We start from the raw sequence: 27,566 nt of genomic DNA on the forward strand, positions 1-27,566 counted from the left end.
GAATATCTCTCTCCCCCCCTATGTGTCTCTGTGTCTCTCAGGGACCTATCGATAATGATGTGGTGATCCATGTTGCCCTGATTGCTGAAAGCCAGAGGTACGTGTGTGTGCTTGGAAAGAAGAATAGGAGAGCTGTGTGCGTGCGTGTGTGCATGCGTGTGTGTGTGTGTGTGTGTGTGTGTGTGTGTGCGTGCGTGCGTGCGTGCGTGCGTGCGAGTGCACACCCCCACACGTCTCTGAGACTGAGCCTATCCTTATCCATATAATAATACATGTCATTTAGCTGACGCTTTTATCCAGAGCGACTTGCATGGCAGTGAGTAGATACATTTTTCAGCATATATGGTCCCAGCTGGAAACACTGTGCTTACGTGTGGGTAGGCTGTCAAGCTGGTCGTTTTTATCCCTCTCCCCCGCTTGTCTGGGGTGTAATTGCGATGTGCACAATAGAGCGCTTAGCCAAAGCACCGTCTTCATCTATCAGCGCCCTCATTTATTTGTGGACTTGGGAGAGGTTAACGGGGTCGACCGGCCAGCTGAAGGCTGTTAACCTATCGCAGCGTTTGTTAACTAACATGGGTCGTCCGTAACAGTTAACCCGAACACTGTCCAGTCCCTGCTGCATGCTTCCTCAAAACCTTCAAGACAGTGTCAGTTTAAGGCAGTTTTTTTAAACAAGACCTGGTGGTTTAACACTGGAAAGCTCTGTTAAATAATGGGCTGTGAATTTGTCACATGGGCTACACATTGGGTGTATGCTGCATGTGGCATCTGCTATGAATTGAGCTACAGTCAGTGTCCAGAGGCCAGGGGAATGTTGATGATTTTGCCCATACCAATCCAATCTGGTCAGTCTCCCATAAGTGAAATGGATGGTTTTATTCAAATATGCTGTGGCAAAAGTGGTTAAATTGGTCGATATCGTGACACACCTATGAACAAAAAAAAGTGCAGAATAAAGCCTGGACGCAGTGTTGGAACACATAATCTCATGTAGATTAATAATGGCAGCTCTGATTTTTCTAAAGTTGTTATGCATCAGATGTTTCATTGTCATAGAAACACAAAACGAGGGCTTGCTGGAAAGGTTGTACTGTGTCATCTGTGTGTATATAGCATGCATGGGAGCTATGTCATATGAAGTGTCCCAAACAAAAGAAAATGAAAATGGACCTAGAGTATGTTAAGTCTCCTTCTTGCTTGCTTTTTCCTTGACTGCCCAATTTTCAAGTTTATGAGAGTTTAAAGTGCATTTTTCCAGGGTCACAATACACTTTCCCTTAGTGTTCCTTAAATATACATAGTTAAGTCATTTTATACAACAGTTAGTTCCGACCAAGTAATTTGATTGGACAAGAGGCATTCCATGAGTTACGATATACAGTATAACAGCACTGGGACTTTTAACTATATGTATCACTCCGCCGCACAGGTGTTCTATTAAATGACCGTTAATTAGACTACATTAACGGTATAGCCTACAACAGAAACAGAAGATGGATATATTTCCAAATATAACATTTGACTTAAATTATGAATCAGAAGGAGAGGACGAAGAGAAGGGCCTTAATACTTCAGTGCAAACCCCCAGGTGTGCTGATATGACACCGGCCGACCTGGACAAATTGGAGAAGAGTAAAAATGAAATTAACACCGTAAGGCAAACGACATGGGCCTTGAACTGCCTCCAGACTTGGCTAAGTCTTAAACATATAGACATCAACATTCAGTCCATTGAGATGGCCGAGCTAAAAAGTTATTGGAGACCATCCACCGAGAGCAGAAAACGATGGAGCAGCGTGCTGTCTGATGTCAACTCGTCTGACTCTGAATCACATTCACACATGCCACCAAAGCGACTGTCAACCGAGTCATATTTCACTGGTTGCACAATACATGGAAATGTACAAATAAATGTACACGATACAAAGTAGCTAGCCACGATACCAAGTAGCTAGTTTGTGTTCAGGTTACTAGGCAACAGTCCAGTAGAACAGTCCCGTTGCGGAACTATTTTTTCTTGACGGAGCCAAAATAAATGACTAAATAAACAAACAAATCATAATCTGTTGTCACTTATTACTGTTAACTAATAATTTGCGCTGTAGAACTACCTACGACCGAATCACAGCCGTGCTGATATTCAGTATAACACACTCCCTCTCGTGTGATATTGCTTAAATAACGACATGGCTCAGTTGTTATAACAAAACTAAAGGACGCAGCTGAACTTTTACTGTCTTTCCACAATTTCGACAACGGCTATTGACCGGCTGCAAAAAAACAAGTGCAGCATGCATCCCATTCCAGTTGACAGGTGAACAGACAATTCACAGAATGCACAGATCTCACTCTCACTTCCCAGCATTGCAGGTTTTTCGTTTGGATAATAATTCAAGAGAAGCTTTGAGTTGGATTTGACAAACTTTTGGATGTAAAGACATAAGAACATTTACATCTAGGCTATTGGATTTAGCCTACTGTATTCATTTGCTAATAGCCTTTCTGATAGACTGATGTATGGGCTCCTGTAGCCTTTATTATTATTCAGATTGAAAAATGTATATTGTCTCTGATTTCCTAGCATGGGTTGGCAGGGGTCTGTAAGAAGAAAAAAAACTACCACCTGCTGTATTTTAAGAAAGCCTGGGGATGATTAAATCTCCTGTCCCACAGGATCGAAGGACAGACTGGCATATAGGGCTGAAGAAGATCAGCCAAGTAGCTTGGAGCCAACCCATGTGCTTTAAAAGTAATGAGCAGCACTTTAAAATCAACACTTTAGAAGTCAACACTGACCTTAATAGGAACCCAGTGCAGTGACTTAATGTGAGCCTCCAGAGTGTGAACAGTGGTACTAAAACAGAGCCTTGTAGTATACCATAATTTTACTGTGCAGTGATCTGAAGTACTATCACATATGTGAACAAACTGGCATATTTTAGTGAGAGACAAAGCAGACTCACAGATTCAGTCTCTGTAATATAATTTGGTGATAAACTTATCAAACATTGCAAGGAGCACAAGGACAGAGACTTGTATAAGTCATTTAGCACTTAGACTATGGCAGTCTCTGTGCTTTGTATTGGCCTAAAACCTGATTGGAGACTCTCATCAATATTATTAGAGTCAGTCAGCTGTTACACTGTTTACATTTTTTAATTTTAGAAATAAGACTAGTTTTTTAAGCCGTCATGGTTACTGCCACTTTCAGTGAGTTGGAAGTGAGAGATCCATTGATAAACTTGAAACGGAATAAACTTGAAATTAATGGATAGTATTTAGTCACAAAGGGCTGGGAGAAGATCCTCAAGGTTAAAACGCTTTGTAGGAACAGGGTCCAGAATGCAGCTGTATGGTTTAGCGGAATTTAGACAGTGTGTCAAGAGAAATCGGCGTACCATTTCCAGTGTAGCATTTTATTGGTGTAACATTTTCAGTGTACCATTTCATTTAGTGGAGGATACAGATCTTTACTGTATGAAATTGTAACAGCTAAAATGGGAGGATACTTTACTATTTGTAGTGACTTTTAGTTTGTTTGGTGGCCGTATCAAATAGGAATTTTGAGTTTATTTTCATCTGTATATTGAGAGAGATGTGATGACTTTGCAGAGTTTAGAGCTTGCTTTTTATTATGCTACACTGTCCTTCCAGGCAAGATGGAAAAAGTGAAGTTTGGTGGTGCTCCACTTCTGTTCAAGTTTCCCTGATCCTGCTTAAGGGCATGTGTTTCTTGAATGTACCAATGTTTCTTGTGGCTGAATACTTAATACTTCTACTACTACTACTTAATACTTCTCTTAAGGGTCAATAGTTTCTCAGCAATGAGTTAAATCCCTGTCTCACAGTATTTATTAAACATGTGCCTAAGGTCTCCAGCAGCTCAGAGTGCAAATGGATTAAGGCTGTGAATTATTCTTTGCGGTGTCAGCATTGTTGGAGCGACTAGAAAGTAATATAGGTTCATTGCTGAGAAGGTCTATGATCATTTAATTTCAAAAGTGAGAAAATAATCTGATACTACAGGGTTATGAAGGCAGATGGTTGGATTCAAAATATAGATTCCACAGGTTAAAAGACGGTCTGCGGTGTTATTTGAAATGTGTGTGGATCCAGACACATGTTAAATGAAACCAGTTGTGGAAGAGTGACAACCAGTTGGCCAGTTGTGGAAGAGTGACATTGAAGTGCTGCCGCAGAATCCCATGTTGATGAACAAACCACAACAGACACACAAAACAACTGATATCACAGTTGTATATTTTATACAGTGTTGTAAAACATTTTCATGTATACATTTTCCAAAATGTCTTTTCACAAAACATTTATCTTTTACTTCCTGATAAAGTTGTATCTTTTATCTGCACATACGATGCATTCATATATAAACATTCTGTTGTTCTATGTGTAGGTGAGACATCTGACTACTTGTATTTATTTATTGTATGCGTCTTTGAGCCCCGGAAAAGCGCTATATTAAAAAATGAATTATTATTATTATGATTATGATTATGATTATGATGATTATTATTAATATTATTATTATTATACCAACTTTTCGAGCTGCGCTGTGTTCCAACTCCCCATGCGGCCAGGTTTCATTCTGTACTTTTTTCGTTTATGATGTGTGTCACAATATCTGACAATTTCACCACTTTTGCAGTCAAATATTTGTATACAACCATCCAGTTCATAGTATATGGGAGACCTTAGAGATTAAACCTTAGAGGTGAAAAAACATGGTTGTGTTTTGTTCTACCTCGGGTAGGGGGGGGGGGGGGGGGTGTATGCCTTTCCACTAGCCTATTCCTCCTACACAGTCCCTGTACCAGGTGTATAACTCACACAGTCCCTGTACCAGGTGTATAACTCTGGTGTTTCTGTCCCAGACTGCAGGTCTTCCTTAACACCTACGGCATCCAGACCCAGACCCCCCAGCAGGTGGAGCCCATTCAGATCTGGCCACAGAAGGAGCTGGTCAAGGTGATACCCATGATTCATGTCTTCTGACCACACTGCTGCCTCAGTTACATACCAGCTCAGCTTTTTAAAAACATGTTTTTTTTACTTTCGTCAGCTTGGGTTAAAATGAGCTGAACTGGCTCAATAACACAATATGTCATATTATCGTGCCAGCTGCGATAAGCAATATGTGGGAGAAAAAAAAAGAACAGACAGACTTTTCTGTGCTGTGCTCACTGCAAAGAACATGGTTTAGGTTGGCAAGTAACCGTGCGAATGTATTCAAACCAAATTCAAGCGTTCTTAAAATACGTCCATGTATTTGACATCGGTTTTTGCAATCAACGAATCAATCAATCAATCAATCAATCAATTAGCTACTACAGCATGTGCCCAATTCCAATCTGTCAATATGTCAGCCAAGCATGGTCAGTCAATTTGTCTGACCTCTGTCAGTTCTAAATCCATTGTGTCATTAAGATATCCGTCTTTGCTGGTCAATCAGTGAGAGTCTGTAGATTGTTCATCGTGATTGATCCGTCGATCAGCATTAGATGCTTCCAGTCCAGTGGGATGTCCGTACGATACTACAGTTAGTCTATACCGTATGTAGAATAATAAAATAGTGCTTTTTTCCATAATAGTGAGCTTTGGGGCCCATACTCTAACCCCCACTATGAGTTACAGGAAAACTCACTGCCTTTCTTAATAAAGGAAAAACTAATATCTTGACTCAAAGAGGTCTGGGAGTCCCCACCCTACATCTTAGACGGCTGTGGCGCAGGAGGTAGAGTCGCTGTCTAATGATCACAAGGTTGGCAGATCAGCGGTTCGTGAGAGGCCGTTGTAAAGCGCTTTGGAGCAGCTTTGGAGCAGCAAAAAAGGCGCTATATAAGTGCAGTCCATTTTCCATTTACCATTTACCATTTAGACCAGCTCTTCGTCCTATCAGAGAGTGTGTGTGTGTGTGTTTGTGTGTGTGTGTGTGTGTGTGTGTGTGTGTCGATGGAGGTTAGGCCTCCTTTGCTCTCCCTTTTTGTCCGTGCTATCTGCTGCGATGGAGCGGAGTGTCACAAACCAGGATGAGCAGCATGTTGAATATTAAATCCCACGCTCTGTGAGTCTGTTTATGCAGGGGCCATCACGACCAATCCGGGGCTGCATTTGCTCGCCTCATAACGTTCGCCTCTGTAACGTTTGATTGTGTTTACAACAGCTGCTTGACGACAGGAGAGTACCAATTACGTCCAGCAGCATGTTATTTATCTCCACCCAGGTGGCAACAGAAACCGCTCAGCCAGAATAGTATCCATTTGCCTCTGTGTGTCCGCAACGCCATACTGCCGACAGTTTTCTAAACCAATCTCCCAGTGATCATGCTTTAAAACCAAGACACCTCGAAGCATGAGGGCAGACTTCTGATTGATGAAGACCAGTGACGTGGTTAGGCCTGGTCGTCCGGGGCGATAGCCCCAAATGTTTTATGAATAACCCTGGATCTCCGAATCTGTGGAAAAATAATAAAAGAAAATCAAAAGAAAAGAAAATCGCCATCTAGTGCATCGTCATTGATTTAGCGCAAGACCCCCCCTCAACCCAAAAGTCTGCTCATTTTGATTAATTTCAAGTGCATTTTTTGAGATGGAAAGATTGCACATACAGGAGTGGCAGAGCTCCATCTAGTGGTCATATGTCGGTATTGCTCTGGGCTGTGATAGATCTGTCGAGTGTTACGTATAGAGCGAGAGAGCCATATTCCCTGCAGTGTACCACTTGAGTCTGTGGTGCTATTGATCCTGAGATGCTGATTGGATGGATTGGGTGGGGAGGAATTGATTGGCATTTACAGCCTGGCTTGATGAATAAGCGTTTTGTGTGTGTGTGTGTGTGTGTGTGTGTGTGTGTGTGTGTGTGTGTGTGTGTGTGTGTGTGTGTGCGTGTGTGCGTGTGTGTGTGTGTGTGTGTGTGTGTGTGCGCGTGTGTGTGTGTGCATGTGTGCGCGTGGGTGTGTGTGTGTGCGTGCGTAATGTGCATCCCTCCCCTGGTACAGTAGGACACACAGGACTGCAGTGTGTGGGCCAGCGTTGCTGTAAAATCAATGTCCAGTCCTTCCCTCTTATTTGCTGTGTTGCCTTGTGAATTGCCAGCAATCATCCCCATCAAGGAACAGGTTGTTACAGCAAATAGGATGGTACTGCTATTTTTCGGCTGTAGCCAGACCTCAAAACCTTGTTTTTAGTAACCTAGTGATACAGGGAAGACACCCTATATGAAGACACCCTATATATGTATGTGTATGCCTTAAGAAATACAGTATTACTGCTAAAATGGAGCTGACATAGTACTTTCTGAGGCCATACTACAGCTAGGTCGTACCATTCATATCCATTATATCCATTCATTTCTGGCAGGGAGGTAGCAGCATGTGGTTGTGGAGGTAACACTTTAAATACTGTACATACAAAATACTTCATAAAGGTGTTGTTTATCTTTATAATTACAGCTTTCTAGACCGTTTCTAGACAGTTAACTATTAGTTTAATGAAATACCTTAATGTAAATTATAGAACAGTTAGTTCCGACCAAGTAATTTGATTGGACAAGAGGCATTCCATGAGTGCTGATATACAGTATAACAGCACTGGGACTTTTAACTATATGTATCACTCCGCCGCACAGATGTTCTACTAAATGAACGTTAATTAGACTACATGTTTGTGTTCAGGTTACTAGGCAACAGTCCATTTGAAGTTCAGTTGCGGAACTATTTTTTGTTTATTTTTATGATTAAATAAACAAACAAAGCATAATCTGTTGTCGCTTATTACTGTTAACTAATAAATCGCGCTGTAGAACTGTTGTATAAAAGCAATATCACACTCGAGGTCGTGCTGTTATACTGAATATCAGCACGGCTGTGATCGTCTTCGGTACTCGGCCTGCGGCCTCGTACCTACGACCGAATCACAGCCGTGCTGATATTCAGTATAACACACTCCCTCTCGTGTGATATTGCTTAAATGTAACCGAAGTGGGGGAGAACACAGAAAGCAGTGGGGTAGAGCTGCCATAGCCCAAACAAACTGACTTGTAGAAGCTACTGTACTTGGTGTCAGTCTCAACAGTGAGGTTAGCGTTAGTACAGTCTGCCACTGTGAGGAGGTAAAAGTACACGCAATAGCTTGTAACACAAGTTAACATTAAGTTATATCAGACTCTAAAAGATTATATGAATAATATGATTGATAATGATTTGCCCATCCCTGCGTGACAGACTAATACCTAAGCTTCAGAAGGCTACAGACCAGAATCACAGTATGCTTTTGCCGCGCAAGAGTTGCAAGGAATCGTGTAATTTACAGCACTCGATGCAATACCTAACAGTTTGATGACTATCTATGTGTTACCAACTATACATACACTAACAAATGAAAGATCAATTTCATATTGTGTGCTACGGTTCTGCTAAAACATCACAACATCGAGTGCCCTGCATAAGTAATGGACTTACTTATCTACACTCCAGAACTTTGGATTTTAAATCAAACCATTTCATTTCCTGATGTACGATTTTAGGCAAACAAATACCTCAAAACAAACATCAACTGATGATTGATGCAGTACAGGCCTAGCAGAGCATCGCCAGAGAAGATACCCAGTGTCTGGTGGGGTCAATGGGTCAAAGACTTCAGGCAGTTATTGCATGCAAAGGATTGTCGACCAAATTCATAACATGAATGCTTATTTTGGACATTGGATGAATCTGTCCCATTCGTTTTGGGTACCCTGAAATAGGGGGACTATGCATGAAAAGTGGTGTAATTTCTCAAGGGTGAAACCAATATGCACACAAATACCAACGCATGTCATAACTTTAAAGGGGAGGTAATTTCATAGCTTTAAAAGTAGGTCATTTTAGATTATGGAGAGCCACTCCATTAAAAAGAGAAAATCCCTTTTTGAGATATAACGATGATTGATCACAGTGCCATGAAAATAGACAACTTTGACTTTCCCTGCCTGGCATTTTAAATGGCTGAGCTCAGATTATGTGTGTGTGTGCGTCTTTCTCCTCCAGGCATACCGCTTCTTGGCCATCAACCAGAAACTGGGGTTGAGTGGGCGTCCCGAGAGGCCGGTGGGGTGTATCGGGACTTGTAAGGTGAGTGTTCACCACCTCCTCAGAGGTCAAAGGTCATTGACAGAGTACCACCACCACCTCCTACTCAGTGATTAGCATAAACTGCCTTACTGTCTTTGTAAGTAAACTGTCTTAGTCCGCAACTACTCTGCTCAATGACTGTGTATGCCCTTATATGAATGCTTTTATTTGCCTTGTAGATCTCACTTTGCCTGGAATGTCATCTGTTGATAGTATGAGCATGTAACTTCACAAAGTTTAGGATTAGGGTTATCATTAGGGTTAGGTCGGACACTATACAAATGTGTTACCATCTTATCCTCAAAGTTGTATCAAAGCACTGCTTCTGAGCTTTTTTTATGCATGATGAAAGTGTTTCTTATTCTTATTATTACTTTGTGGATTTTGATATTGAGCTGGTATTGCGCTTCTGTTTTTGCTGGCACAGTACTTCTTCCATTTGTCCATGGTGAAGGTCATGACTAGACAAAAGACAGCTGAATTGCATTCTCAATCTAAAGCAACAACATTACCAATATAAATCAATCATTGGTCCAAACGTATTCCAAAGCCATATTTTAATGCAACATTTATTTGCTTTGATGGAACAAGCTGATCTGCCAGAGGGTATTATGATTTGTGTGTGTGTGTGTGTGTGTGTGTGTGTGTGTCCGTGCGTGCGTGTGCGTGTGCGTGTGTGCGCATTTACAGTATGTGTGCCTATTTGTGACACATTCTAATGCTTTTGTCCACATATCGGCAACCAATCAAAATGTTCCGACTTTTCTTTTGAAACACAGAACTACCCTAACCCTAACCCTAACCCTACACAAATCACAACACAAACCTAGTCAAGCCAAAATACTACAACACAATGGATTCGGTGAGTAATCCCCACTGCTACCTTGTTAACTTTAACACCACTTTACATTGTTAGCAGGCTCACAAAACAAGCTGTGTTAGTTGACTAGCGATGTGTCATTGATTTTCAACAACACAGAACATTTTTCTAAAGAAAAGTCAGATCCCGAGATGCGTTAGCATTAGAACGTGTCACATTTATGCTTGCATTTCTCTGTATTTGTAGAGAGTATGGATGGGGTGTGTGTTAGTTTTAGTATGTGTATATTCTCAGGAGCACACACCGTGCCTGTGTAGCTGGTTGTGTGAGTTCTCCTTCCAGAATCGATGGGTTGTTTTATGTCATGTCCAGAGTAATGTACTGTATATGTGGCTACTCCCAGCCATCCATCTTGGCTCGCCAGGCTCAGGTAATGCTGTGTGTCTGTGTGTGCCCTCCTCCCCTCAGATTTATAGGATCCTGGGCAAGACCGTGGTGTGCTACCCTATCGTCTTTGATCTCAGCGACTTCTATTTGTCCCAGGATGTCATGCTACTGATTGATGACATCAAGGTGAGCTGGGGTGAACTCGCTCTCGTACTGCTGTTCACAAGTTCTTTTCTCTGGACGCTATTGCCTCACTTTTGCCTCCCTCTTTTTGATGTGAAAGTTTTAATGAAAGCAATGTTTTTTTTATCATGAGAGCAATTATTAGTTGTTCAGTGTAAAAGTGCCAACATGTGATTCCAGTAATTATAAAGTAAGACCAGTCAACAACATCAGCCACAAAGAGCAATTAAAAAAACATGAATCTCACGAGTCCTTATTCTGGGACTTGCACACTCAGCCCCTTGTATCCAGTTAGTGGTATCCAATGTTAAATCTCTATCCTCACTCAGGAGTCCTGAGACCTGAGTTGTTGTGCCATGTTAAGTTTAATGTGTTTCATATTCTTGTATGTAGAATGCCTTGCAGTTCATCAAGCAGTGCTGGAAAATGAAAGGACGGCCTCTCTTCCTAGTCCTCATCAGAGAGGACAACATCAGGTAAGATCCACAGGGGTTTAGCTATTTTATTATCCATTTCTTTTGAAGTATTGCTGCTTTAAAACATTGTACATTCTATTGGGAGAGGAGAGGTATTGTATAAGTGTGTACTGATAAGAGTTTAATGATGCTCATTTATATCACTTTAACATTGCTGGTATGCTGATCCGAGTAGTATTGATTTTCCAAATACCACCTTGTAAATGTATCACAATTGTTTATGTTCACAGTGGGGCATGGCACAGTGGGGAAATCCTACAGACTGAATTTTTAAAAATAGTTACAATATAATTGCCATTGCTTATTCTCTCCAACAGGGGGAGTCGTTTCAACCCAATCCTGGACATGCTGGCATCCTTCAAGAAGGGGAACATCGGTGGGGTGAAGGTCCACGTTGACAGGCTTCAGGTTCTGATCACTTCTACCTGTTCATGTTTTCCTACACTTTTTTGAGACTGAACGGTTTAAATCTATTACAGTTGAGTAGTGTAGCTTTTGCCAAAGATAGCTATGAAATACCATTGCTTGCACTGTCATCTTTAGATAAAAAAAAATCTGTATTTATTGTATCTGATTTTTAAATAGTTAATGTACCACACTCTATCTTTACAAACGCTCCAAAGATTTCTCCACAGACAGTGGCAGTTTTACAATACCTTTGCAGTACTTCCTTAGGTTCCAATGGTTCTCAGTGTCTCCGGAGAGTTCATTTTGATATAATATTTCTAGAGAGGGATGTTCAGTATTCACCTCGCACTTTACTCTAGGTGCAGAAAAACAGTCTGCCCTTCGCTTTTATGAGCTCATTGTTATGGGAACAGTGTTGTCTTTTGCACATATAATGGATGTGCCTCCAGTGGATGTGCCTCCACTTTTCTTGTAATCGGTACAGTATTGTGCTGTCCATATGTCTCTATGTAGTTCTGACGCTTGAAACATTGCACTGTAACATTGTCCAAACAACTGTCACTGCAATGTCAGTACAATGGCTGCAGAGCGGATGTAACTTTACCGCCATGCAGCATATTTCTGAAATGTAATGTGTTCTTGTTAGAAGATTGCTAATTAACTTGGTGCTTGGTGTAACACAGTGTTAGCAGTAGTGTTATCACATTTACTTTGTGGCTGAAAGGCATGGTAATTATAGGAAAGAAAAAACCTCAATAAAATGTTAATTGAAAAAGGCATGCCAAAAATCGTACCTTACTGCAGTCAGAGCTGTAGTACTAGATTCATTGACTGTTGATGCTACTTCCAGACCCTGATATCAGGAGCTGTTGTGGAGCAGTTGGACTTCCTGCGTGTAAACGAAGCAGAGTAAGAATCTTGTTTCCACCATTTCCATCGTGTTTGGGGTAATCCATCAAGAGCCATCATTGTGTAGCATCTAACTGTTACCTTGAATGCTGCTGTCCCCTTCCCCTGTGGCAGAATCCCAGAGTTTAAGAGCTTTGAGGAGCTGGAGATGCCCAAGCACTCCAAAGTGAAGAGACAGATGAGCACACCCAACGCCTCGAACCTGGAGCAGCAGCCGGAGATAGACATAGACGAGTGGCAGCACAAACCCACCAATGAAGTCATGCACAAGTTCTATGTGAGTCCAGGGGAGTATGTGTGGGGGGAGTAGGGGCGTGTGTGTGTGTGTGCGTGCGTGTGTGTGTGTGTGACCTTAGAGCCGGTGTCTAATGATAGTAAGGTCGGCAGTTCGAACCCCGGCTGGCCACATGTCAAGGTGTCCTTGGGCAAGGCACTGAACCCCAAATTGCTCCCAATGAGCGGGCCGGCGCCTTGCATGGTAGCTTGCCGCCATTGGTGTGTGGATGGTTGAATGAGAGGCCATTGTAAAGCGCTTTGGAATAAGGCGCTATATAAGTCAGTCCATTTACCTAGCTCTCCCTGTGTTTTTGTCTTGCTTAGGACTGCGACTGCCTTGCCAGTCAAGCCCAGCTTGCCAGTATTCTCCTGAAGAAAGAGGGTCCTGACTTCTTTGCTAAAGATGGTAGGCACACACACACACACACACACACACACACACATATGAAAACTATCAATTGAATTTCTCATATGATGTCCCAAATGTATGCATTTCATACACTTCATGGAATAATCTTATCTGAACTCCCTTCAGTTATGGTACTGTAAGTTTCCACTGGCTAACTTTATGACACCAAACTCAATCAGTGTTAGAGGAAGCACAATGTTAACACTGCAGCAGGGCCAGACACTGCCAACTAGCCCAAGGCTGGGAATCAGTGCATTACTGCAGTAAAGCTCTCTGTGTAAATTAAATGTCCACAGCCTAATCCAGTTAGCACCCAGTGGCTAAGTGATTGTGTCTGGATCAGCAACTCTTCTGTATTAGAAATGATAAAACAAACAAATGGGGTCATTTCATCCATGCCCATAGGCAGGCTCACTGATCAGTTTAGCCATGCGCAGCCTGTGTCAACTGAACAAGTCTAGCAGTGTCTTGACAGCTATTTATCAGACACAATCATATGATAGATGTTTGTTTAACTGACTAAGCTGTTATTCTAACTGATTCATGTCACTCCATTGATTATTCTGATAAGAGGTTCTTCTAACTGTAAACAGACTCTTCCAAATGAAAAGTTGTCGATTGCAACAACCAAAAATGTGATACTTATTTTATGATATGTTTCTTTGGATGTCATAAGCTACCCGACATTCAGTTCACTCTTTCATCCTTGAGTAGTACCCCTTTGATTGCCTCAGCATGATGATGCTAATGATTATGGTGATTATGGTGATGATGATGACGATGACGATGATGTGTTTCCAGAGAACCTGACTGATGAGCTGGAGAGGATCTACAGAAGGGCTGGAAGCAGGAAGCTTTGGTCAGACTCTGGGAACATTTGGTTCCACCCCTCACACCTCATTCCAACACTACTTTTTATCTGCTCATTAATATTCTACATAAGTCTATTATGTGAAATCAATGGAGAACCTTACGTTTATTATGTTATTATGTTATTATTTATTACGTTATTATTTAATATACTGTAGTTTCAAGGTTTCTATTCACTTTCTACTGCTCTTTACCTGTTTTCTTGTGTTTGTCTCTTTCAAAATGAAAACGTTTCTCTCAACCACTGAATTTCCCCCCTCCCTCAAAAACCAAACACTCAAAATGGGTGTAGGATGGTGGTGCGTATCACCGCTGCCATTATGAAGAAGTATGACAGTTCTATAGCCCCCCATATCACCACCCTGGTGGTCCATGGCAAGCAGGTAATGCCGGGCAGAGCGGCCCTCAGGCTCTGCATGTATAGAGTCAGCTACAGCTAGCTAACCAGGCACCGTGGACTGGAATGCACATGTTTTTTTTCCATTAACCGTATAAGCCTGGTGCTTCACTCATGCACTGTTCTCGTATCTGTAGCATCATTCCCCCTTGCTTGCTACTGTGGCTCAAGCAGAAAGCTGCTATCTGCATTTGATCCAATCCTTGTTGTAGTTTCACTTGGTTCGTTAGCTATCTGTTGTCATTGCTTGTGTCATTGCTGAAGTTTGAGTCGATTCACTGGACAACGTGTTTATTGTGAGTGTGAATGCCGCTCACCTTTGAGATTGTATACCTGATTGAAGAGGGATCTGGGAATCAGAAGGTGGAACAGCCTAAAGGCCAATCTCTGCAAGACTCTGTGGAGTCTGCTTGTTTTAGCTTGGAGCTCACACTCTTGGGACAATGTGAACTAGATGAAACGCAGCTCAAAGATTTCAATGTATTGACCCAGGTCTGGTATGCCAATTGTATGTCTATTGTAGGCCTATAATGATAGGCCTGTGGCCTGTGGCAGGTCTAGAATATTCCTTCTACGTGGCACCAAAGTTCAAACATGAAGGAGAAACAATAAGCTGAGTGCTTCACAAAGCACAATACGAGCACACCAACATCAACAAGCACACCAACATCAACAAGCACACCAACATCAACAAGCACACCAACATCGCAGCGGGGTATAATGCAGCTGCTGCAGCAGACACACAGTGTGAAGTGCTGCTGAAAGCCACATGGTGGTGACAAGCTGTGAAGGATGTTTGAAAAGAGAATCAGATAGATTGACAATATATACTATATTATGCTATACTACTATATATATATATACCAGTGGCGGGCGGTGCATTTCACACCTAGGCCTTCAGTGATGTCCGACACATTCCTACCTGAATTATTCTACCTCTTAATACCATCGTTATGACGCCATGGCTCTAGAAACTAGACAGAAACACAGTATAACCGGGCGTTGCATCACCTTAACATTAACACCTTAACAGTCAGACAAGTACAACAGAGTTATATTAATATTTCCGAAGCATTTTTAATCAATAAATCCGCATTTACAATGAAGAGTGTTAAACTAACATCTTTAAGATCGCTACATTACCCACGTCTGTCGTCTCGTCCACCATAATAGCGACAAAGGGTGCCTTTTTAATCTCCATTTTGATCTCTTCTCCCATCACTTCAGCAATAGCAAAAATCAGGTCGTTTTGTATTTTGCATGACGTCCCAGTAAACACTTTGTTTGTGGACAGGTGGTAATGTAAATCTGGGTTGTTTTCAGCAAGAAAAGAAATAAGCTCAACGTAGTTTCCTCTGTTTGTGGACTCGGCGCTTTCATTGTGTCCCCTAAATGAAAGTTATTGTTTACCCAAAAACAGGACACAATCGATCAGTATTATCGATCAGTCAACGAAAGCTTTCGTTGTGGAGCTCCGTTTCCCTGCGCACCCCAAAGGTGTTCAAAAGTTTCACATCTACCGGCATAGTTACGCATCTCAATAGTGAATATCAATAGTGCGTATCAATAGTGCGTATCCAATCAAAAGACGTGCTGGGTGCTGACATCAGATTGAGCCTTACAGCAGGCGCCGTTGTTGCTTTTGCTCGCCTACTCTAAATCTACGTAGGTTTCCACTAGGTACGCCACAGGTTTTCTCGTCCAACGTTAAGTTACAGGTCGTATTCGCGGCACCGTTTGTTGTGCAGGCGGGCAGATTTTGGAGCCCCCTAGCAACACATTTTGATTGGATAAAAGCTCTAACAGAAAGGCCAGCCCTCCAAATCTCAATCGGAGACTGGAAGCAGCGCAACCAAGAGGAAAGCTATGAAATGAAGAGAATAGACTATGGGGAATCATTAATACATATTTGTGGAAAAAATATATTAAAATAAAATGTATATTCTGATGATGTTTAGGCCAGCAGAGAAGGCCTTGCTGGCCCTGACGGCACACCACTGATATATACTACAATAACCTTCTCTGATAATGAACTCCGCAGAGCAGATTATTTTATTTTTTTACACAAACTCAATCAACTGAGAAACATTATATTGCTTTAACAATATATAGTTAACAATATTCAATTTCACGGACACACATATTCCATGTCTGACATCATTTTTTAAAGTGTCCATGAAGACACGATTTGTTCTAAATTAAGATTTATCCAAGGACATCATTCCGAATTTCTCTGACCAGACAATAATTTGACCTTTTCCAAATTGAAACAACAACTCATGGCTACTCTTCACATAATTCCTCAAGCGACAATGTTTGTAAACACACTACGCACATTGTAAGCATATCCGTTATGCTCAACAATGCCTCCTGGTGGTTGTTTTGCAGAGGTGAATGACCTGAAATAAAACTCACTAGTGCCATTGTGGTACTCCTGCGACATCGTCACACCAACTTCTAAACTCAGGCCTACTGTGCACTCAGTTATTGATCAGCAATATCCAAAATACTATAAACAATAATTCTAGCACCCTTCATGAAATCTTCCCCCAAAAACACATTTGCCATGCCTTTACTGACCTTGCCAAAATATGCCTACTACTACTACACCATTGTGAGGGTATTTTAGTGAAAAGAATATGGGTGGGCTTCGCATGTTGTCCTTCTGCTTCTGTGAGATTGTTTTCAAGGCTGTATGTATAGCTAAGCAGCTCAATGTGTGCTGCCATGTAATATGTAACCACAGCCAATGTCTGTCGCTTCCTCATAGGAATTCAGCAGTCAGGAGGAGACTTTTTTGTACAGTCATTCTCGCGAATAATACAATCATGAATAAGTGAACATTAAAATCATTCTCCTAATCTTCCCCCCCCCCCCCCCCCCCATCCCAAATTAATTGAAACAATGGCGAGTGCGAGAGCTGAATTCACAATGGTGTGAATCTTCATTTGGAGCCACTTACTGTTCCTCATAGGCTAGTTGGCCTGTAGGGAATCATCCGGAATGCTGATAGTTCTCATTCCGTGGGGTACTGCATCTTGTGTTTTGATCAGTCCGTCCATTTAAATACGTATTCAAATAAGGCCCCCAATCACAGGGGTGTTTATAGGATTTAGTTATTGATGACTACCCGAGGTGAAAGTAGATGTTGAGTAAGGGGTTGATTTCCTGTGCTTCTCGACGATGACCACAGATCAGATTGACAATGACTTGTGGGGATCCCACTTTATTACCATTAAGATATCAAACATCTTGTTCCTGACGGAGTTGACGTTAAGTAAAATGTGTTACATATTGTTATCTACTGTCAAATATATATTCATATATATTGAATGGATAACATGAACAGATACTGTATACATTATTGTACAACCAAATCATGTGTCAACACACAGACATTTGGTATCTCACACATCGTGCTCCCCCTCGCCCAGTTAATTAGATCTTCAGCAATGTGTTCACGTGTCAGGAACATTTAATAAGAACATATGTATTACTTTACATGACTCAGTATACATAGTGTTGCTTTCATAATGTTATGTCACATACGTAAGACACCACACACTTCAGGTTAAACAATCACATTTGAAAAGCCTAGTTGAGAGTACTACAGTAGGAGTGTATTGACCTACGGATCTCCTTGTGTTTTTGCCCACCAGGTCTGTTGTACGTCTCGCTGCAAGTCTGTTAACTAAGCTAGTGGACAGCCTTGCCCCCAGTATTACTAGTGTATTAGTGCATGGCAAGCAGGTAAGTGGCAACATGAAAAAAGGCGGCAAATTTAACTGTTTACCAGTTTATTCCCCATCCTAATCAGACCATCCATTGGACACAATTTTAATGTTCACTGATTATCAATAATTTGATGCAATCATGTCATTTGAATTGGAAATTTTAAAATATGCCATTTAGCTGATGATGAGCTCCTTGTGCTATTTGTCCTATAGGAAATGCTTAGAGTGGGATGGCATGCTAACCCATTGTGTCGTGTCTAAGCTCTCTGTAACAGGGCTGCTAATGTGTTTTGACTTTTGTGACAGTATACTCCGTGTGTCAATGTTGTGGTGTGATCCATGACCTACCTTTGATATGAACTTCCCCCCGGAATTGATGACATAAACTGTATTGGCGTTTGCTTTTCACAGAGATCAGTCATGTGAAAAGGATAGGACACCCTATGAAACACCTTTGTCTTTCCAACATATTTTAAACACATGAACATTTGATCATCATTTTAACATTATTGAGAGATGGGGCTAATATAACTAGACAAATTAAACTGAAAACATTGGTGACATGTAATTAATAGAAATGCAATTTTCCTGTGCGGAAAAAGTTAGGACTCCATTTATTACTAAGATCAAAGGAGAGCTCTGATGCCTTCAGAAAGAAGGTTGTAGATGCGTTTGAGTCTGAGATGGTCTCCTAACAATTAGAAATCAGCCATTCCACTGTCCAGAAAATTATTTACAACGGTAAAAATGTTTAAAGCATTTGAAACAACTGCCAACATGGCCAGGTCAGGCCGTCCTAGTAAGTTCATCAACCATCCTAAAATGTCAACACGGGACCTACAGGTAGTTCTTGCCACAGTTGATGTCAAAGTACATGCATCTACCATCAGAAAGAGACTGCTTTTCATGGGAGGTGTGCAAGGAGGAAACCCTTGCTGTCAAAAACAGCAATCAGGGCACGTAGACAAACACCAGAACTTGTGTTCACATGAACAATGAACAATGTTCACAAGAACAATGTTCTTTGGATAGGTGAATCCAAAGTTTATTTATTTGGGCACAGTAACAGAAGACATGTTTGGCGTAAACCAAAGACAACATTCGAGAACATCACAAGAACCTCATACCTACTGTGAAGCATGGGGGTAGACATGTCGTGATTTGGGCATGGGGGTAGAAATGTGGTGATTTGCTGCAGCAGCCCCTGGCTAGCCCACCATCACAGAATTCACTATGAATTCTTTTTTGTACCAGGGTGCTTGAGGAAAATGTGAGACCATCTGTCGAAAAAATTTAAGCTGAAGTGGATGTGGACCATGCAACATGACAATGACCCAAAACTTTCCAGTAAATCCACCAAGAAATGGCTCAAAAGAAAGAAATAGAGAGTTCTGGAATGGCCAAGTCAAAGGCCGGATCTTAATCCTAATGAGATGGGGTGATGCAAGACACCCCTCAAACATCACACTGCTGAATGAATTCTGCATGGAGGAGTGGGAAAAAAGTTCTCTCAGTCGAGAGTCAGAGACTGGTAGACAGACTAATTGAGGTTATTTCAGCCAAAGGGGCTACCAGCTATTAGGGCATGGGGCGTCCTGACTTCCTCCTCAGTAGGAATTGGCATCTTTGTTAATTTCTTTGTTAAATAAATGATAACAAAGTTACATTTTCATTGTTTTTGGTTCAATTACCTTACCTTTATCTATAGATATTGTTTGAAAGAAGATCAAATATTGATATGTCCATATTTCTTCACAAAGAACTAAATATTTCATGGAGTGTCCTAATTTTTCCACATGACTGTCAATTGACTCAATTGAAGTTTCTGGCCTCATTTTCATCTCCCAAGAGTGTTAGGCGATTCATTACAATGAAGTACCTCAAGGTGTGAATCTGCATATAGATTGCTTCTTGGAGGAAACATCCTTATGGATCAGATGAGAAGGCAGATATAAAAAAATTGAGGCGGGTGTCCTCGTACGTCAGTTTTGGTTGAAAGATCTAAGAGTGTGTGCCCATGTCGGCATGGGTTAAAATCTGGCCCTGCATCCGTCAATGTGGGACTGCCCCACTCAAAAAACTAAACAAACAAACAAAGAGTAAACTAAGAGTCCCATTGCTCTTTTATAAACTAAAACGAGGAGTCTGAGAGTCTGTAGAATATTTTATTTAGTTTGAGGTTGTATTCCTTTGGAAATTGATTTGTTGTTCAGAGTACCTTTAACTAATTCTGTAGAAAGAAAAGGATGGTTAAGATTTAAAGCTTGTTCATTGTCTTACCTCTGTGGAATATACCGTTTTTCTTTTTTTTATGTATGGTATGTAGGAGTATGAGTGAATCTTTAGAAACCACTGTGTTATTAGCATGTAATTATGATATACCTGGTAATCTGCTGGCATAACTCACTAAGTTTGGTTCTAAACGCTCATTGACCTCCTTGTATGATTTACGTGAATGTCAGAGTTAAGTGTGCAGATCTCAAATAACGATTAGGCCCTGGATAAATAGTGGACTCTAAACTAAAGTGTAACAAACCCCTGAAACAACACTGAGGGGGATATCTTTAGACGTTGCTCTGATGCGGGTCGGCCCGGGTTGTGCTGTGTTGTTTGCCAGGTGACACTCGGCCTGTTCGGGCATGAGGAGGAGGTGATCTCCAACCCTCTGTCTCCGGGGGTCATCAAGGGCATCATCTACAGCAAGTGCAATGGGGAGCGTGAGGCCGTCCTTCAGCAGGAGCTGGTCATCCAGATCGGATGGATAATCTCCAACAACCCCGAGCTCTTCAGCGGCATGCTCAAGATCCGCATTGGGTGAGGGGGAGGGGGGAGGGGGGGGGGCAGCAGGAGAAGGAGTAGATGCAAGGCTTCTTTAGCCATGGATGTTGTTTTGCCTAAAGCTGTGTGTTTGGTTGTTTTTTTGTTATGTTAATGGGGTATGAGTTGTGGGTATGAGTGAAATGCAGTTTCTTCATGTTCAGGGAATACGGACATACATTAGATTGTCAATGTATACAGGACGGTGATATGTTGCTATTTGTCTGAAAAGTTGTGGGTATGAGAGGCACTGTGTTTGCTAAGGTCTGTTGGCATTGTTGCAGGTGGATTGTCCAGGCCATGAAGCACGAGCTGGAAATCAGAGCAGGGGACATGCCATCTCAGGATATCTACCAGATGTCCCCCAGCGAAGTGAAACAGCTGTTGCTGGATGTCCTCCAGCCACAACATACTGGCAGGTAATCACACCCACACGCACACGCACACACACACATACACACACACACACACACACGCGCACACACACATACACACTTATGTACAGTACATATAGAGGCATTTATCTGTTGACGCTGTCATATTGGATTGTGCACACTTTTTATATTCTTCCTATTTTTTATTATAATAATAATACATTAGACTTATATAGCACTTTTCTAGACACTCAAAGATGCTTTACAAACAGAAAAGATCGAATAGTAATAATAAAAAGAAACAAAAGATAAATAAAAGAAAGTATAGGGGTCTAGTTGTTTTTTAGATTACTAATCTAAATCTAAGTGTCTTTGTAGGACAATCTACTCTGTATACTGTAATTACACCTAGATTTCGGGCGGAGAAGCGGCGAACAAGCAACGCCAGCGTCCTCTCTCGACCGGCGAGTTTAGTAATTTTATGTGATTATTTCTGTCCCCGCTTCATCTCCTGCCTCAGGTCCTGGCTCAACAGGCGCCAAATCGATGGTTCCCTCAACAGGACTCCCCTGGGCTTCTATGACCGGGTGTGGCAGATCTTAGAAAGGACTCGCAATGGCATCTTTGTGGCAGGGGTCCACCTCCCACAGGTACTTTTGGTTATTTGTATCAGCCCATAGGTGGACCTTGTCAACGGTGTGGCCACATTTAAAGTTGCCTTATGAAAGATGCAATGCTTAGAATGATAATGGCATTTTTGTATTGGCTGATTTGATATGTAGAAATGTTCTTTGCCCGTATGTTAACATCACTGAAAACCAAACAAACTAGGCCTGTATGGTTCAACTTAGTTTAATACAGGGATTTACAGACAAATCGTTGAGAGAGTCTTTTGAATGATTCACTCTTTAATTGGTCATTAGGGTTAGGTAGGGTTAGCAGCACTACTATTAAAATATCCCACTCTCTCATTTCAGCAACCTACTCTGTCTGACATGACCATGTACGAGATGAACTTCTCTCTGCTGGTGGAGGACACACTGAAGAACATTATCTTGCCTGAGAACAGGCAGATCATAGTAGAGGTACAGTATGAGCCTGTTCCTATAAAAGACAATATGTATAAAAGATCAGTCATCTTACCTGATCATTACCTGAAACATTTGAACTTACAGCTGTATGTTATCTTATCATTTTTAATTTGCATGTTAAATGATACTATTCTGTGTCTACGCATGGCTGCTGTGCAATTACTGCTAGGCTATTACCCTTAGTGCTCCATTCACCATTTCTTTATAGCATAGCAAATGATTAGCTCTTTTAGGACATTTCCACTCAACATTAATTGTACAGAAAATGCAGAAATTCTTATGTATTTCCTCACTTCTGCTTTTTACTCCTTACAAACTCCATGGTTGAAGCTGCTTATGGTGGTATCCATTGTGCTGGAGCGAAACCCCGAACTGGAGTTCCAGGAGAAGGTGGATCTGGACAGTTTGGTGAAGGAGGCCTTCAACGACTTCCAGAAGGACAGGATTTGCCTGGAGGGGGGGGAGAAACAGGTGTGTGTCCCGCCCCTCACTGTGTAGTCATTTGGCACTTCTCCATTGACCAGACCGGGATGGTACAGGACGGCACGCATTTGTATCTTACCCGTACCGTATTTTCAGAAACGCTTCTCCATTATACACAACAGACCTGGAGCGAGTCGGAAAAGTAGGAGTAAAGCGTCATATGTTAATATGTTTTCAGGCGAGAAAGTAACCATTTATATTCCCAAAATGTGTCCAGTTGATCAAAATAACCTGTTAATATATCTGATTTGATGTTTGCTTTCCACGTCTGTAGGCTAACATTAGCTAGCTGTTACGTAGTTAGATACCTTTACTGCTGGGTTCGACATAAACGTCAGCCGGAACATGTAAACAACAGATCCTCACGCCGCATACTCAGACATTTTGGCGAATCTAGTATACATCCGGGCATTTCTCGCGTACACAACTTTCACATACTATGCAGCGTCACAGAGTAGCACGGATAGTACCTTTCACTCCTTTCATCTCAGGAGTGGTAGCTAAAATCAGTACGGGTACTACGGCCCGGTACGGCCCAGTTGGCAGTGGAGAAAGCGAAACAAAGCGGGAGCACGGGTTCCGGTACGGTACGGGGCAGTAGTGGAGAAGCGCCAATTTTTGCATTTTGGAGGAAGCAACCTACTGAATGTTGCAGATAGAAATTCCATGAATAGAGCTCACATGATTCCTTCCTCTACATATCAGACATGTTTGTCACATATAATATGTTTCTGTCTGAACGTTCCCCAATATCGAGTTCTACTGTATGCAACCCAGGGCTGTGGTCAGACCAAACTGTCACTAGAGCTATCATCTAACTATGAGCTGATGTTATTAGCCTTGCAAATCTAATTCTAAAACTCACCACAACACTTTTTTTTCTAAAGCTAAATTCACTCCCCTCCACTGGTTTGAATGTATGTCACTTTGTGTTTGTTTGCACTGAAAAAAAAAGTGATATTTACCTTACTCATGTTGATGCTGTACTTGCTGTCTTATAAGTTCATTCTGAGGATTCTAGAACTCACTGTTCCTCACAGGATGCCATGGAGGCGTTCTACAATACCCCTGCGGTGGGGAAGAAAGGCACGTCCAGCTACCTGACCAAGGCTGTGATGATTCAGCTCCTTCAGGGAGACGTGAAGCCTTGCAAAGATGACCCCTGCTCCGTCAGCTAAACTCTACAAGGAGAGGATCCCTTCTGGCTAGCTATGGCATGCTAACTTTAATCTGCAGTGGCCTTTAGTCCACCTGCAATCAACCAGCTTGGGTCAGTTTCCCGAAGACTTTGTAGTATGAATATCATCCATTGTTAGCAGTGGATCAAATATTATCTTAAGAGTGACAAAGCTTTTGGGAAGCAGCTTCTGTTATTTTAGTGATAAGCTAAAATGAAGCTTAGTGACAACGTTTTGTTTTTTTGTTCTTTTTTTTAGATCAGGAGAGATTCAGAATAGATGCTATTATGATTAACAACATTGCAAAATATTTTTTTCTAGAATGATCCCTTTATCAGTGTATCGACCAGCAAAGTGGTGTACTTACTGTGACAACAGGCTTTTATCTGTTCAACTGTTTTTGATGCAGGGGGTTCCTGTGCCCCTGAAATCCTTGCATGTAGACCTTTCTGCATGGCAGTAGCTTTGTGGGCCATCCACGTGGCTGGTTTTCAGACTGTTGTTAATCAATGGTGTTATATGCAAAACAGAGAATAAGACACGCATGACCGTAAGCAGCTTTTTTGGTTGATGTCTAAGGAAGTCGAGGTCTTAGCTGTGTTTTGTGAATGTGTTTTAGTTCTGTCATCCTGAAGTAAAAATGATAGATTACTTAAGTTGATTCTTTTGATGTGTTCATTTGCGGTTTAAGTGTGCCTATTCGATTTCCTCACTCCCTTTCAATGTATGTGTTGTTTGCCAATATGTTCCTTCTTTCAAATCAAGAGTATTTTGTGAACTCACTGAGGTAGTTTCAAAAATAAAGATTAAGAATCTTTGAAGCCCTAGTGATTTATTTGCTTTGGTTCATTGAAGCAGCACTACCCGTACACACCATTTGCCTTATAATAATATTATAACGATAAGTTAAGATGAATATAGCATTTTAGTCAGTCATGATGTAACATATTTATTTTTCTTTGGGCTGGACTTGTAACAAAAATGTCATGATTATTCAAGCATGTCTGTTTGCCCCTGGGTTACTGTATGTGCAGTATATTGCATCCCACTAGTAACACCCACTCATGTCAGCTACATTCTTATCAATCTTGCTACAGGAAGTGTGGGGGATTTATTTATTCACTCCAGAATGTGTGTGTGTGTGTGTGTGTGTGTGTGTGTGTGTGTGTGTGTGTGTGTGTGTGTGTGTGTGTGTGTGTGTGTGTATGTGTACGTGTATGTGTGTGTGTGTGTGTGTGTATGTGTATGTGTATGTGTATGTGTATGTGTATGTGTATGTGTGTGTGTGTGTGTGTGTGTGTGTGTGTGTGTGTGTGTGTGTGTGTGTGTGTGTGTGTGAGGGGGGGGCGTTAGACACCCTGAGATTCACTTCAGAATGTACAGTATTCTAAAGCTGCCTTGAAGACAAGGTTGATGGATTGACTACAGCTTTGCTAGAGACAAAAGCTCACTCTAAGGTCATGGTTGTTTGTTTCCGTGTTGACTGTTTCAAGGTTTTTTTCAGTGTTGACTGTAATAAAATATACAGTGCCTTCCATAAGTATTGGAAAGAGGAAGCATTTTGTCTTCTTTTAGCAACCAAAAGGAAATCATTTTGAAATCGTTTTTAAAATCAAACAGTTATTAGGTTATGGTTTTCAGCTGGCATTTAATGTTTTCTATGTATGACGGTCCATAAATGACAAGTCCATGGCAAATGACCGAAATGTATGATATGCATATGACGACATCTAGATGAAGATGATGCTTATTAGTTATAGGCCTACACATTCTAGGCAATGCTAACAAAGGAGAGCAATGTATTAACAACTTTTTATTTACCTCTCTGATGCTACAAATAAAGAAAAAGAGTCTGATTGTTTCATTTCATTGCATTCATTGCATTGACTCGATACTTTAAGAACTGACCCATCAATTCACTGTTTTATTCAAGACTGTAAAGAAGAACAACCATTTAAATGCACTGTGTATTTGTGGCCTCATTCCCCCCCATGTTTTCTCTGAAAGAAAGCCTGTAAATCTTAACTGTGTTAAAAGTCAGTATGTCTTTTGTTGGTAGTAGTAAAAGCCTGTTTAATGGCTCTATCTGTCTTGGGCATTTAGGCCTGCCTGTCAGAGCTACTGTCCTGCACTCTCCACCAAGACTCGTCTCTGTGAAGGTCATCCCGGAGTGTTGCACTTGCACTAGGTGATACATTGATGCTGTTTATCACAAAACGTTGGTGGCATTTTGTGGTCTTGAACACTGTTCCAAATGAAAATGGCTTTTGAAAGTCAATGTAATACGTACAGTATTGATATAACTTCTACAGTTATTGTTTGCTTCAGAGGAGGGTTGCTGTGGTGTATCACTTGTGACATTACAGGTTAATTGAGTTGAGATGGTAAAACTCCTTCCTCAAGTTCAAATACCCCCACCCATCGGCGGTTCTACACTGGGGCACGGGCAGCTCTGCCCCCCATGAAAATGGTTTGCCCCACCAGTTGCCCCCTTGCCCCGCCCGAGAAATCCTTTGCAACCCCTCTGCCATCCCATTTAAAATATCCTAGAACCACCACTGCCCCCACCCACACTGTTGAAATTGCTAGCTTTATATATATATATATATATATATATTTGAATATAAATATATATATATTTGAATAAGCAATGTGTTTAGATTTATGAGAAAAGGAGGATTGTGTTTTGTGTATTGTGTCTTCATGTGAAATGTGTTTATGGTTTTGGCAAATGGGGGCTAGTTTTATTAAATGTGTTTAGAGAACTGGTCATTTGGTTTAGAGAATTGGCTTTTGTGTTTTAGCAATTGGGAAAAACTGCAAGTCGTGAGGTGTTTCCGGGTCCAAAGTTGTAATAATAATTCATTATATTTATATAGCGCTTTTCCGAGGCTCAAAGACGCTGACAAATATGGGGGAAACGGGAAAGTGCTGTGTCCCTTGTTGTATGAATAGATCCAAGTCTAAAAAACAATTGAACTGTCATTCTACCGCTGTAGTACACTGGTACTCTGGTCCAGGGAATTTCTGGTTTGGACCCGGACATTTCTAAACGTCACGTTTATATATATATATATATATATATATATATATATATATATATATATATATATATATATATATATATATATATATATATATATATATATATATATAATTATTCATAGCAAGAGGAAAACAATTGGCCTCCTCAATTCTGGAAGTCACCAGCCTCCACTGCTGTGTACAGTCTAAATGTAAGGGGTATGGTTTGTGGATGGTGGGGGGGGAGAGGATGACCCGGGGGTGCACAGGGGGGATATCCCTTATTTTCCCTTATTTTTTGGAAAATATCCCTTATTTTCAAATCCCAAAGTTGACAGGTATGCTACTTAGTAGTCTGCTAATTACATGAAGGTAAGACACATTTATTACACTGTGGCTGTGCAGTGCTCTTTTTCTGCTTTGGTGAAGCTAAATGTAATATGCACTGTGGCTGGTGTATTGTTTAGGCTCATAGGCCTACATGTGATGATTCATGTAACTGTAGCTTTTTTTTGCTAACGTTATTGTATTCCGTGTCAGAGCAGCTTCATTTAGCTACACCGAGTCTATATTAACGTAAGCTATTAGGCTTAACTGGGCCTC

At 41.3% G+C, this 27,566-nt stretch overlaps 1 protein-coding gene across 1 annotated transcript in view; it reads left to right on the top strand.

Moving 5' to 3' along the window:
- phkb (phosphorylase kinase, beta) overlaps window positions 1-24,756 on the top strand; it is a gene marked incomplete at its 5' end in the record, with an annotated part of 64,539 nt that extends 39,783 nt beyond the window's left edge. Inside the window, 17 exons of the mRNA XM_080529926.1 lie at window positions 42-97; window positions 4,893-4,986; window positions 9,044-9,127; window positions 10,416-10,520; window positions 10,911-10,993; window positions 11,311-11,401; window positions 12,252-12,310; window positions 12,425-12,587; window positions 12,911-12,992; window positions 13,797-13,854; window positions 17,922-18,012; window positions 20,614-20,810; window positions 21,098-21,232; window positions 21,708-21,837; window positions 22,165-22,272; window positions 22,609-22,749; window positions 23,802-24,756. Coding sequence (XP_080386052.1) covers window positions 42-97; window positions 4,893-4,986; window positions 9,044-9,127; window positions 10,416-10,520; window positions 10,911-10,993; window positions 11,311-11,401; window positions 12,252-12,310; window positions 12,425-12,587; window positions 12,911-12,992; window positions 13,797-13,854; window positions 17,922-18,012; window positions 20,614-20,810; window positions 21,098-21,232; window positions 21,708-21,837; window positions 22,165-22,272; window positions 22,609-22,749; window positions 23,802-23,939 — 1,815 coding nt within the window. The 3' untranslated portion in view covers window positions 23,940-24,756. The remainder of the gene's footprint in view (window positions 1-41; window positions 98-4,892; window positions 4,987-9,043; window positions 9,128-10,415; window positions 10,521-10,910; window positions 10,994-11,310; window positions 11,402-12,251; window positions 12,311-12,424; window positions 12,588-12,910; window positions 12,993-13,796; window positions 13,855-17,921; window positions 18,013-20,613; window positions 20,811-21,097; window positions 21,233-21,707; window positions 21,838-22,164; window positions 22,273-22,608; window positions 22,750-23,801) is intronic.
- Window positions 24,757-27,566: the final 2,810 nt, after the last annotated feature.

Source organism: Nansenia antarctica (assembly GCF_963989245.1).
Source record: "Nansenia antarctica genome assembly, chromosome: 4".
NCBI classification, from domain to species: domain Eukaryota; kingdom Metazoa; phylum Chordata; class Actinopteri; order Argentiniformes; family Microstomatidae; genus Nansenia; species Nansenia antarctica.